General features: G+C 43.3%; 1 protein-coding gene across 1 annotated transcript; it reads right to left on the reverse strand.

Moving 5' to 3' along the window:
- Positions 1 to 549: 549 nt before the first annotated feature.
- Positions 550 to 10,735, reverse strand: IDS (iduronate 2-sulfatase). The gene is made up of 9 exons (XM_075107041.1): positions 10,507 to 10,735; positions 9,720 to 9,856; positions 8,479 to 8,656; positions 7,508 to 7,596; positions 6,135 to 6,335; positions 5,355 to 5,525; positions 3,557 to 3,683; positions 1,872 to 2,045; positions 550 to 1,169 (listed from the first exon to the last, which is right to left on the reverse strand). Exons 1-9 carry the CDS (start codon positions 10,622 to 10,624, stop codon positions 682 to 684), a joined length of 1,683 nt encoding a protein of 560 aa, XP_074963142.1. The 5' UTR covers positions 10,625 to 10,735; the 3' UTR covers positions 550 to 681.
- Positions 10,736 to 12,527: the final 1,792 nt, after the last annotated feature.

Raw genomic sequence — 12,527 nt, forward strand, 5'->3', positions numbered from 1 at the left:
AGCAGAGCATACTGGTGTTATCTTAACCCCTCAGTCTTCTTACGGTTATTTCAGTGATGAAATAACTCATTTTATACACATTAATTAAAAATTCAGAGGCCCTCCTGTATGATAAGAAGCATGAATCTCCAAACTAAAGCTTTTATTTAAAATAATTAACTTTTGAATGAAGCAGAGGAAGTCAGAGATAAAGCTGATGACAGCAGGCACATCAGCCCTTCACCACTATCAAATGTCTCCTTGGCCACTCCAGCCCCAGGTCTCACAGTAAAGCGGACAGGGCATGTTTACTGACACACATTCTCTGCACAGCCTTTCAAACACAGAAGTTTCTCCTTTTTCACCTTTCACCTCACCAGTTTCAGAATGAATAATGAATTTTAATTCTTCGCTCACTACAGAAGACCACAGAGGTGTTTCACAGCATGGGTCTGCATAACCTGTGTGGCCTTTTCAGAAGTTGTGAGCTTGTGTTTGAAAACATAGCTGCAGAAGTTCACTCTGACTACTTCAGTATAATAAGGGCTGTAAAAAGACAAAGGCAATAGCTAGTGTTTTGATACAAACAGGATTTTAATTCAATCCAAGTGTTTTCTGTACAACAGAAAGGTTTTATAAAAAGAAAAAACAACAGAGGTGTTACTTCAGTTGCAAGAACACACACAAAGAAGTTTCTGAACCCTAGTGAGTCAGGAAGCCAAGCATTTTTTTAAAAAAACAACCATGTGAGGTATTGCTATAGATGTTGTAATCCTGGTTTGGATCCGTCTCTACCATGTACAACTCTCCTGCATGGACATCCTCAAAGTTGGCACTGAAGTTGTTAGGATTAAACTGAACCCATACAGTATATCTGTAGTCAACTGTACGCATGGAATACCCCATGATTCTGATGTCTTTCAGCTTTGGCTTGTCAGAGTTCCACTGAGGAGTGTCTGCAGGCCGGGGATATTGGCTGAAAGCAACAGCTTCATTATTAAAACACCTGGAAGTGTCATCACACCCACTCTTCTCTTCAGAGGCATTAAAATACCGGACAATGCTTGCTCCCTCAGTGCACAGTGCAACGTGAAATGATGTCTCTGGGCACACAGGGGGAACTTGCAGGCCAGCAAGTTCAGCAAGTGTTGAAAACAGAGACACAAGCTCAACCACTTTTTCACTTCGCCCTAGAAGAAACATCAAAATACAAGTTATGGAACATGATGGTTTGACAGACACTGGTAGAACAATTTTAGAAATTTGTTCCAATAATTAAGTTGGTGTTTTATTAAAAGTGCTTTGTACTGGATTTGTGGGGTAGCAAAATCAAGGCAATTAAGTTGTGGCAGTTAGCTCTGAAGATGCTAGTCTGTGGAGTTATGATGTACTTTTATCAAGAAAATTTTCACGCTTACGTTTCTCAGAAGTGCAGCCTTCAAGACAATAATATTCATTACTTTGAAAAAGAGCTCTTCAGGAGACAAAGCAATTTCAGTGTCAATAGTTTAACACAAGATTGCCTCCATCAAAACAGTTCCCAACACCACCATTTTAAGTACAGGTGCTACACATACAATGTTTACTAATCACTGTTGGAAAGACAGCAGCCGCCACTACAAAGATCAAGCATCCTTTTAGGCATCTACAACACACAAAAAGACATCACCTGCTGTGTTCACACAGACATCTAGCAGCTTCCACTACAGCAGATCTAGCCAAAGCAAAAGTCTGTGTCGACAGATTCCCTTCACCACCTTGTTCCTCAACAGTACGAGCAGCACAGTCAATGACACAGACTCAAGCTGCCTGTACGCAAAGCGCCATTACATCACCACTTCTCCTTTACATATATCTACTGCAAACAAAAAAAATAAATGCTGGAAATTTACCTTCAGGTACCTTGCGTAAAATATGGCTAAAAGGGTCAAGGTAGGGGAAGACCCTCTCTCTTTGACTAACAGATGAAGTTGTCATTCCAGGAACATAAAACATCAGTGGCACACGGGTAGCAACATCAAAATTGCTGTATTTTGCCCATTCACCATGTTCTCCCAGAGACCATCCTAGATGACAAAGAATACAGTTCAGAGCAGATACTGGGTTCCAATTTTGTAGCCACTTCTTTTTCACTATAAACTGACTTTGGCTGTTGAGGCCACTAGTCTGTTATCAAGGTTATATTAAAAGGCAATCTGTATTTAAATATAGCAAGACTTCAACAGCCACCTAAATCTTGCAACTTGGTACTCTTATTAAGGAAATAATTACACCTCTCCTTATTTCCCCTACTCTAGATTAGAATTAGGAAATAAAGCATTAAAACAGCAGAAAAGAGGAACTGGGGTGTGTCACAGTGCCGGCAAGAGTCTCCAGATCAATTCCACAAAGCACTCATTTAAGTTTTGGGCAGCTGCCAGCTCTCCAGTACTCCTGTTAATGCTGTAACTGAACACCCCTTGGAGCCAAGGCTGCTATCTATGCCAGACTGCTGTATCAGGATGTTACCCCTGAGGAAGCAATAGAGATCAAAACTCTTCAGCTCTCCTCTTCCTCTTGGAAGAGATGCCAACATGACTTCCTTCCAGGCAGATTTATTGCCAACTTTACTTCGGGGGAAGACCACGGAGCTCTACAACAGCTATGTAAATGCATTATTATTTTTTTTAATGACTTTGCTAGCCTTGGTACTGGAAACACCAACTGTTGACAGTTAACCACAGCATGGGGAAGAGGAATTCAGTTTACAACAGAAAGTCCAAGTCAAAGTGGCAAGTCAGAAGGACCATCTAGAGTCGCTTTAGTACTAAGTATTAATCCCTCTAAGCTCTGTAACTCATAAGGGCTTGTTTATAGACACACCCTCACAGAAGTCAACCCGAATTAACTAAATATGTGACTTTAAATTGATGTAGTTAAGACATATCCTACTTGTTTTAAGTCAGCTAAGCCACCCCCCAATCAGGTGATCGGGGGTGTGTGTGTGTATTTTAACAAATATTATAGTATTGAATAAACATTAAATGTTTGAGGTATTTGTCACATGATTCAATTTCATTTTTTTACCACCAGGATCCAGACTGCACAAGACCTCAGTTATGAGGGGGGAGCCATACTGCTCTCAGTTTCGATGCTCTGCAAGCAGCCATCACATGAGCACGAACACACACTTCAGCAGTTAATGAGAAAGCCTGTCACCCACTGTACCAGATGGCTCTCTACAAATTGTAAGGGGGGGAGGAGTGGTTGCTATCCTTTCACAGCACTGTTCCCAGCAAGAGTCACTCCTTGGGCAGGAGGTGGCAGTACAGCAAGCTCAGCCCAGTGTCCTGGCAGGCAGTCTCGTCGCTCACTAGCAAACGCTCAACCTGATTAAAGAGAGGTGGCTGCAGGGGGACAGAACTGTGCAGCCACAGAAGCCTGTGTCAGTCCACTTAATTAGAGCCAGACTAGCCAGATGTACAAGGTATGGTAGCTCTGCTGTACATTATATAAACACTCACTTGATTAATATGCCAGCACTGAACTGCACAATTAAGTTATTACCAGTGAGCTGGAGAAAGGTTTAAACACTTACCATGATCAGCAGTAAAAACTACTATTGTGCTATTTGACAGTCCTACATCATCCAAGGCATTCAAGAGCAGGCCAACTTGCATATCCAGGTAAGAAACTGCTGCATAATAGCTCTGACGAACCTGCCGCTGCAAGTTAAGAAAACAGGGGAGAGGAAGAAGTTAGCTTTTCCCCAGACACACACACAGAAGAACCAGTGGGTGGCTGTGTAAGTAAAGGAACTAAATGATTTTATTTGTCAAGCTTTTTCAAGTGTGTGCAGCCTGATCAATGTCCCAGAAAAGGTAAAGATGGAGGAGGCAGTTAGAGAATTCTGTCTATCTCCCAGAAGTTCTTCTAAGCAAGATGTTGCAAACCAAACAGTTCTGCTTCTCTCAGGGTCCAGCCAGTGCACCTTATTTTGGCATAAGCACTGGAAACTCAAGGACTGTGATCAAGAGCACAGAGTCTGGATAGAGGCCTGTCACTAGTGGTGTTCCCCAGGGGTCTGTGCTGGGTCCAGTCCTGTTCAACATATTCATCACTGACCTGGACGAAGGGACAGAGCGCACCCTCAGCAAGTTCACTGATGATACAAAACTGGGAGGGGTGGCTGACACACCAGAAGGCTGTGCTGCCATCCAGCGAGACCTGGACAGGCTGGAGAGCTGGGCCAAGGGGAACCTCATGGAATTCAGCAAGAGCAAGTGCAAGGTCCTGCACCTGGGGAGGAACAACCCCACACACCAGTACAGGCTGGGGGCTGAACTACTGCAAAGTGGCTCTGCTAAGAAGACCCTGGGAGTGCTGGTGGGCAGCGAGGTGACCCTAAGTCAGCACTGTGCCCTTGGGGACAAGAAGGCCAACAGTATCCTGGGGTGCATTAAAAGGAGTGTGACCAGCAGGTCGAGGGAGGTTATTCCCCCCCACTCTACCCTGGTGAGGCCAAACCTGGACTGCTGCCTCCAGTTCCAGGCTCCCCAGTTCAAGACAGACAAGGAACTACTGGAGAGGGTCCAGCAGAGAGCTACAATGATGATCAGGGGACTGGAGCATCTCCCTTATGAGGAAAGGCTGAGAGACCCTGGTTTGTTCAGACTGGAGAAAAGACGACTGAGGTGGATCTCATCAATGCTTATAAATATTTAAAGGGTGGGTGTCAATGGAATGGGGCCACACTCTTTCAGTGGTGCCCAATGCCAGGACAAGGGTCAATGCGCACAAGTTGGAACACAGGAAGTTCCACCTGAATATGAGGAAAATTTCCTTTCCTGTGCAGGTGACAGAGCAGTGGCACAGGCTGCCCAAGAGGCTGTGGAGTCCCTTCTCTAGAAATATTCAAAACCTGCCTGGACGAGTTCCTGTGCCCCCTGCTCTGGGTGTGCCTCCTCAAACAGGTGGGGTTGGACAAGATGATCTCCAGAGGTCCCTTCCAACCCCTGCCATTCTGTGAAAAACTTGCAAAAGATACACCGAGTGGTGGCTTGAAACTGACAAACAGATTCAGATAATGAAAACAAACAAAACATTGGTAGCTGCTACATACATTCGATTATATACAAACAAGGAGCACACGCTATCATCACTAGTTGATGGCTGATCTCTTCCTCTCTGCCCCCACTAGCCTGACTGCGAAGGCCGTGTTACAGTGAAGGTTTGCCTACAAGGCTAGAGGTGACAATATGCAAGGCAGAGAATTCATAGTATTTGCAAACTATCAGCTGCTGAATATCTGCAAACATCTAAGAGCGGCCAACTGCACCCTTGCATTTGAACAAGTTAAGGCAGTTTGACTTCAGTGCTTTGTGCTGACAGCTTACCTGGAAGTCATCAGGAAGTGGTCCATAAGGGAAACTAACATTTAACGCTTCCACATCATCCCTCTGTCTGATATCTGTCCAGGGGTTGTACGCCACAGAAGGTAGTTTCTCAGGCACCCAGGGATCTGGGGCTAATGTGATGTTTTCCAAGGGGTACAACTTGAGAAATTCCTTCACAATAAAAACACACGTAAAGACTGCCCTCACTTCTACGGTAAACTTTGTATTGCAAGGCAGCAACCATCTCCCCTTGCATGACCCTTTAATATTCTTACAGTTTACAAGGCCTCACTCCCCCTCCCCCAGACTGTAACAGGTAGCAATACTATGCTAGTCAGTCCCAACCAGTTCCTGAAAAATACTGAGTTAGTAAGTACCTAAAAACACCCTCCTGTATCTCAAACAACACTGAAACAAAAGGTCCAACATCACTTCCTCTGAAATGAGTAGGAGGTTTGCCACCAATTCAAACTAGAAACGGAGTACGAGATCTTATAAGGCCTCATGATGTCGTACTTCATTAAGCTGAGCACTACCTCCACGCAAGAGCCACTATTATGGTGGCAGAAGCCTGGCTTTTGGCTGAGTGGTTCCACGTCATTCTCATTCTGAAATATTCTGAAATGCAACACAGACGACTGCTAAAGTTACATCAAATCAAGGCTGCTTTTCAGCTTGCTTTCCAGAAACAACAGCAATAAAGCATTTGTGGAAACAGCTTTGAAAACCAAAAGCAACGCTTGCCTAAGTTCTTTTCCCTGCAGGCTCCAGTTTCCTCACCTGCGGGTACCTCAGTGGGATATGTGGTTTGTGGTAACCGACAGCCAGGAAGAATTTTTGCTTGTTGGTTTTCATAACATTCAGTAAGTGTATGGCCTCTTCAGTGCTCTGAATATCAGGCAGAGTACCACCGGGCATTTCTGTCACATCCACCGGGCACACCAAGTTAGCATAAAGTTTTCCATCTTTTCCCCTACAAGTCTTTAAAAAAAAAAAAATTAGTTAAGTAACTTGACTTCTGTAAAAGCAAAGAAGCAATTCTCTGTTCTGTAACTTTCAAACCAATTTGTTCCTCAATCCCTCTACCAACAAAAGACTGCAGATTGGATACAAAAAGGAATTTCACTATTTCTATGAATCAGAATCCTCTTTAAACCTGGGCAGAAGATTAATCGTAGCCATATGGGAAAACACACAGCTTCTGTGATGAATAGAATATCTGACCTATTGGCAAGAAGGCAGAATTCAGTTACACTCTATACATGTATTTTTACTCCCTCTGATCCCAAGAGCTTATAGAAAGCTGCCTGACAGTTTCTGAGCAAATGCCAGCAGCGGCTGATGTATAATCAGTGAAGAAAGATAAATTAAACTAAATGCTTGCCAAGAAAAGGTGACCTCAGCAGGATATTTGGGAGACTTGCTAAAATGACCATTAAAAAAAAAACATGCCATGGATGCATATACTGTTGTTAAAACCAGTCCTTTTCAGCAGTAAATGCAAGAACACAGCATCATCAAGGCTGTCTGTAGCCTCATGGCTGGAGCTCCTAGCTTTGCAGCATATAGGCTCCGGCACATGACGCTAGTGCAATGTTTGCAAAAGTGTGACTCAAAAGAATCTGTTTCATATTTAAGAGTAACAAACACTAGAAAACTGAATCAGATGACAAACTTTCAGATTATTTAAAGATTATTTTTGAATTATGACATCCACCTGCTCAGCCCTGAGCTCTTTGTTGAATTAAGTTCACCTAGCCTATTGACAATGTTTTGTCACTTTCTAAGCAGAGCAAGATTAGTGTGGAAGTTGACAACTGCACTTTTCAGACAAAAGAATTCATGACCTAGACATAAATTAAGATCACTCTTTCTTGCAAGCACTTTTATATTCTGGTAACTTACATTTCCAAATGTTAATTTAGATACACTTGAAGTATCTGCAGGATGGACACATGAATTAACATGACACACAACTGAAGAGATATGTCTTCTTTTAGAAGGCTAACAAAAAGAATATCAAACTGGACTAGTTGTTTCCCTGCACAAGACTGTAGTCTCAAAAATCACAGAGTATAGCCTGGCCTTGACACAAAGAACTTGGTTATATCCTGAAAAACCTTCTCTGCTGGGGTCCCACAGATCACCCTTACCTTATCATTTTCATACTTTTCAGCTGAAGGATGAAAGGGTGGAATGGACCAACTGTATGGATAGTCATCACTGTAATTGGATGAAACCCCTGAAAAGGATAAAGACATTAGAAGTGGTCTAACAGTTCACTGAACTGGGAAGAGCTCAAACACAAGTTTAACTTGCTTTCAGTTGTTTTATTTTTTTAATATGCTAAATGAAGAAACATTTCAAATGACCTCTGACAATTGAGAAATAGAAAACTAAGATACAAAAGTAAAAAATTTTAAGACAGACATTTTTCCCTAAAATACACCTTTTACTGGTGAGGGGACTCAAGCCTCTTGAAGAGCCTTCCTTCAGGAAAAGCACAAAAAAAACCAACCAAAAAACCCACCAGATTAATAACAGTCTTCATGTACAGCCCTCATTAGCTTTACTATCAACTGAAAGTTCACATATCCACACAAGTTCAGTGCTGGGGTAAAGAACTACCAAAAAGAGGGTCAGTATTACAGTATTTTCCAACTCAGTAGTGTTATTGCTTTTTAACTAGTGAATTAATTTCCTATTTAATTGGTAGCATTAGTCATACATTCTATACCTCCTGATCCAGACAGCCTATTATGAAACACGAAACATGTATATGCAGAACTAAGACAACGAGGCTATTCAGTAATTTCATCTTCAGCAGACACATAACTTCCAGACATATTTTTAGAATGTCAGACATTTATTCCTACAATCCCTGAGTAAATGTGAAAACATTCATTAGATAAGAGTCATCTAATATATGAATCTCTAATGCCTTGAGATTTATAATTAAGATTTAAAGACAACCTACAATCATTGTACAATCTAGTTCATGATTGTGATTTAGGTTGTCAGTATAGACAAGAATCACACAGTGGATACTTATAGGTAAAGTCTGTTTGCGAGAATATACACGTTAAGCATGTGTATGTTAAGCAGATGACAGTTCAAACCATACCAGGATGAAAAACTTTCCCCACAGACAGGGTCACATAGCCGTTCTCCTTGAAATACTGGGGCATCGTGGTATAGTTTCCTGCGTGTACTCTCCAGTAGGAGTAGAAGTCATACAGTCGGGTAGTATCAGGTCTGCGTCCAGTAAGAAATGACACTCTGCTGGGAGCACACACGGCTTGCTGAGGAGAGAGCCAGCCAAAAAGAGGATTGATTCAGAATAAAAAGCAAAATGCATGTGCAAACCAACTTAGCAGTAGCTGGGCAAAACATCCAAAGGCTCAGGAATTGCAGTGAAAGTGTTTCACATCACTTCAAGATGGAACCAACAGCATCCTTATTAAGAATATCAATTCTCAGTTGCAAGGTTTTACCAGGATATTCATTTACCTATCTATAATTTTTCCTCAAATAACCAATTCCTAAGCGCTAAAAGCTTTGGTTATGCAGCTAGTAGCACACAAAAAAAAGTCAGGTTTTGTTAAAAATAGTGCTTTTGAAATCTAGTAGCTCACACTCACCCAGAATTAACCAGAAGTGGCAGATGGACTGTGTGACAAAAGCCCAAAGTCTAGTTGATGTGGACTGCCTTAAATATAATGAAAAGGATAAACATACAGAGGGTCCAGTTTATGGTCCAAAGGCCTCATCAATTCTGTTTCAGATTGACAAGAGCCAAGAGTTATTGCTTTAAACTCCTAAATCCTAGTCAGAATTAGACTCAAACTTCTAATTTCTCAGCAGAGAGAAACCTGCGAATGTAGGCATTCTATCCAAAGTATTCAAGTAAAAAGCAATTACTGCCATTTTTGAGTCCTGTATTTAAGAGTGATGTTTACCACACAAGCTGCCCCTTCTTAACAGCCTATATAATAGATTTCCTCAAAGGAAAAAATTAAAAAGTAAAAAAATACTTTTATTAAAAAAAAGTAGAAAAAAGAATTCTGATGTAGTAAAATAGTATTTTTAATCAAGACTTTGCTGCCAATAGTGAAAACTTTTGAGTGACACTACAGTCCTCCAAGGGCGACACAAACATCATCAGTCAAATGCCCTGTTTTCATTTTTCTCACCTTAATAATGATAGCTTCACATAGTACAGTTCAGCCCAACCACTTATTTTCTACTGGAAATACTTAAGGTTAATAAATACTTGGGTTTTTCCAGTGGTCTGCCTAACACCTACTGTGATAAAAACAGTAATTCCTTTGCACAGAGAGAACATTTTTTATTAAGTTATCTCACCTGTGCATATGCATTGCTGAACACAATACTTTGAGATGCAAGTTGATCAATGTTTGGAGATTTCACAAGCTTATCTCCATAACAGCCCAAAACAGGACGCAGATCATCCACGACTATGAACAGGACATTCATGCTACCTACAAGGAAACAGAATTAGGACTATATTAAGCTGAGTTCCAGTAAGTAAAGGCTACTTCATGCACATTCCTCTATCATTTTTTAACCCTGAAGTATACCTAGGAAAAAGAATAAATATGATCAGCAAGAATATCTTTGGAAGGAAACAAATACTGGGATTAACTCCTTCAACGTGTAGGAATTCTTACTTGGCCTTGACAGTCCTATAGTGGTTTTCACTTCCCTTCCTACCTCACTTGAACTGGCTGCAGAAAGGTGCATGAAATAAAGAGGTATTTTCTAATTCCACCTGCTACTGAATCCTACAGCCTACCAGCTTTGAGGGGGCGCCGAGCCACAGGTACAACTCAATCGCTGTTGTGCTACATAATCCTGCTCCAAACAGATAAAAATAAAACATTTTTAAAAAATCAGTTACGCAGACATTTTTTTGAAACGCCCTCTTAGGGTGGTGGCCGCGCCACGGCACCGCACAGCGCGCGCCGCCGGGGCCTCCGAGCGCCGCGACACAAAGCCAAAGCTTCGCCAAAGCCCCGCGCGGGCCCAACCACGACAGGCCGCCCGGGGCGACCCCGCAAACCCGGGCGGCCCCACGCAGCCCCACGGCCCCGCCGCCCCGGCCCTCCCGCAGGAACAGGCCCCGCCGCACCTCCGGGCCCCGCCGCAGCCGCCTCCGGAGCGAAGGCCAAGGCGTGGCGGGGAAGCCCCAGCAAGCAGAGGCTGAAACAGAGCCAAACGGCAGCGCAGCGGGGATCGGCCGCCGCCATCTCCCGCGGGGGCGGGCGAGCGGGTCGGCTACAGGCCCTCCCCGGGGCGGCAGCCGGTGCAGGCCCGCTGCCAGGCTTTAACCCTCCCCGGCCCGGCCGGCTTCGGCGCCGGCGGCGGGAGGCGGCCGCTCCGCCGCGCCCCGCACGGTGGCGCCGCGGCGCCGCGCAGGGGCCGGCCTGGCCTGACCGGGAGGAGCGGGCGGCGGCGCTGCGGGTGGCCGCGTAAGGGCCGCGGCGGGCTCAGCTGCTCCGGGGGCAGCGCTGTAGGAGCCATAGGAGCTCCTCCTGATCCTTTAGCCACGTTTATTCCTTCCCGCAGTCCTTGGGCCCCCACCGCAATAGCCCCCTGGGAAAGGGAGTGCTTAATGTCATCCTGACAATTCCTTCCTTCTCATGCGAAGCAGTAGTGTTACTCTATTAGTATTGAGAGAAGCAGTCTCAGAGCCATACTTTAATCCTATTTGTTAATTAGGCCTAAAACCAGTAAACGCATTTCTTCTTCAAACAAACACTGTATTTCCAGAGTTACCTCAAGATCTACCAAGGCCAGGTTCGTGCTGGCTGGCAGTGAGGATGCGTGTTCTGTGCAGCGTGCAAGTCTCGTAACAGCGGTATTTTTGCCTATAACCAGCCATTTGTGCAATCCACGGGTCGGCCGGGTGGGCTGAGCTGTTCACCTGCACCAACGCTTTCTCCCCTGTGGCTACACAGCGGGGCAGGGCCGTGCTTTCAAGATGGTTGACCTTTATTTCTTGCATCTTGACTGTTGTAGTGGTCAGTAGAGGCCAGAGAAGTTCTGGTCACTTTTTTGACCAATCCTTCAAGACCAGTCTTGCCTTTAGCAGACAGAAAATCTGCATATTGTCTCCTTCCCCATAATATTAAAAGTTTCAGAAAGAGCTATTTTTATAAAAAGCTCTGAAAATTTTCACAGTAGAAGAGAGAACAAATCTATTGCCAGTATTCCTGTACAACATAAACTCACTATTAACTATACAGATGTTCCCCAATCCACAACTGTAAGAAACTAAAGACCAAGGTGGTATAATAAAGCCATATAATAAAGCTTATAAATGTCACAAGAAGATTATAAAAGAATTAAAAGACCATAATTATGTAGTCTTAACCATTTAAGAAGCAGGTAAAATGATGAAAAATATGCCAATATTGAAAATATACCGCCAACTTCTCACTTGCATGTGAAAACCACTATGACAACTGTACCTTTGATGGTATGTGGATTTTTCTGTTAGGTTCTCCTTTGACTACAAATGGCAGATTAACAGTGAAGTGTACTGGCAAATATCAATGTGTTTAGGATTAGACTATTAAAAAAAAATAGGGAGAAAGCCTTCATTTACAGGAAAGCAATGCATCTCTAATGGAATCTATAATTTTATTCTTTCTGTGCTTCAGGACTTATTGGTGGCTCTTTCTTATCAAAATTAAAATATTGGCAGCATGAGTTCTGAGACAGAAATGCCTTAATTCGTCACCTTTTTTATACCGAGGACTAGCATTTGGAAAGAAAATCGATAGCTGAGTATGAGAAGTTCAGATAGCAGAGCCTGCCTCATCAGAGGCAGGCGGGTAGGTGGTTTAGTCCTTCTGTGCTGCTGGGATTGTGCAAATTGCGGTATTTCTGCAACTTTGAAGTTATCTGCACTAAGAGAAATCACCATGAAAACAGTCTTGCTGTCCAGACTTTCCTAGATGCTCCTCTTTGTTTCCCCTCCTAGAAATTTTATTTAAAGGGAATATAAAGATTTTGAAGGTTTGTCTGGGATTTCTGCATACCCTGCCACTTTCTCGGAGGCAAGACAGCAGATTTACCAGATGCAATTAATTCACAGCATGTCCAATGCATAAATAGCGAAAAGTACAGACAAAACTTGACGCCTTC

The sequence above is a fragment of the Phalacrocorax aristotelis genome, chromosome 11 (assembly GCF_949628215.1).
Source record: "Phalacrocorax aristotelis chromosome 11, bGulAri2.1, whole genome shotgun sequence".
Classification (NCBI taxonomy): domain Eukaryota; kingdom Metazoa; phylum Chordata; class Aves; order Suliformes; family Phalacrocoracidae; genus Phalacrocorax; species Phalacrocorax aristotelis.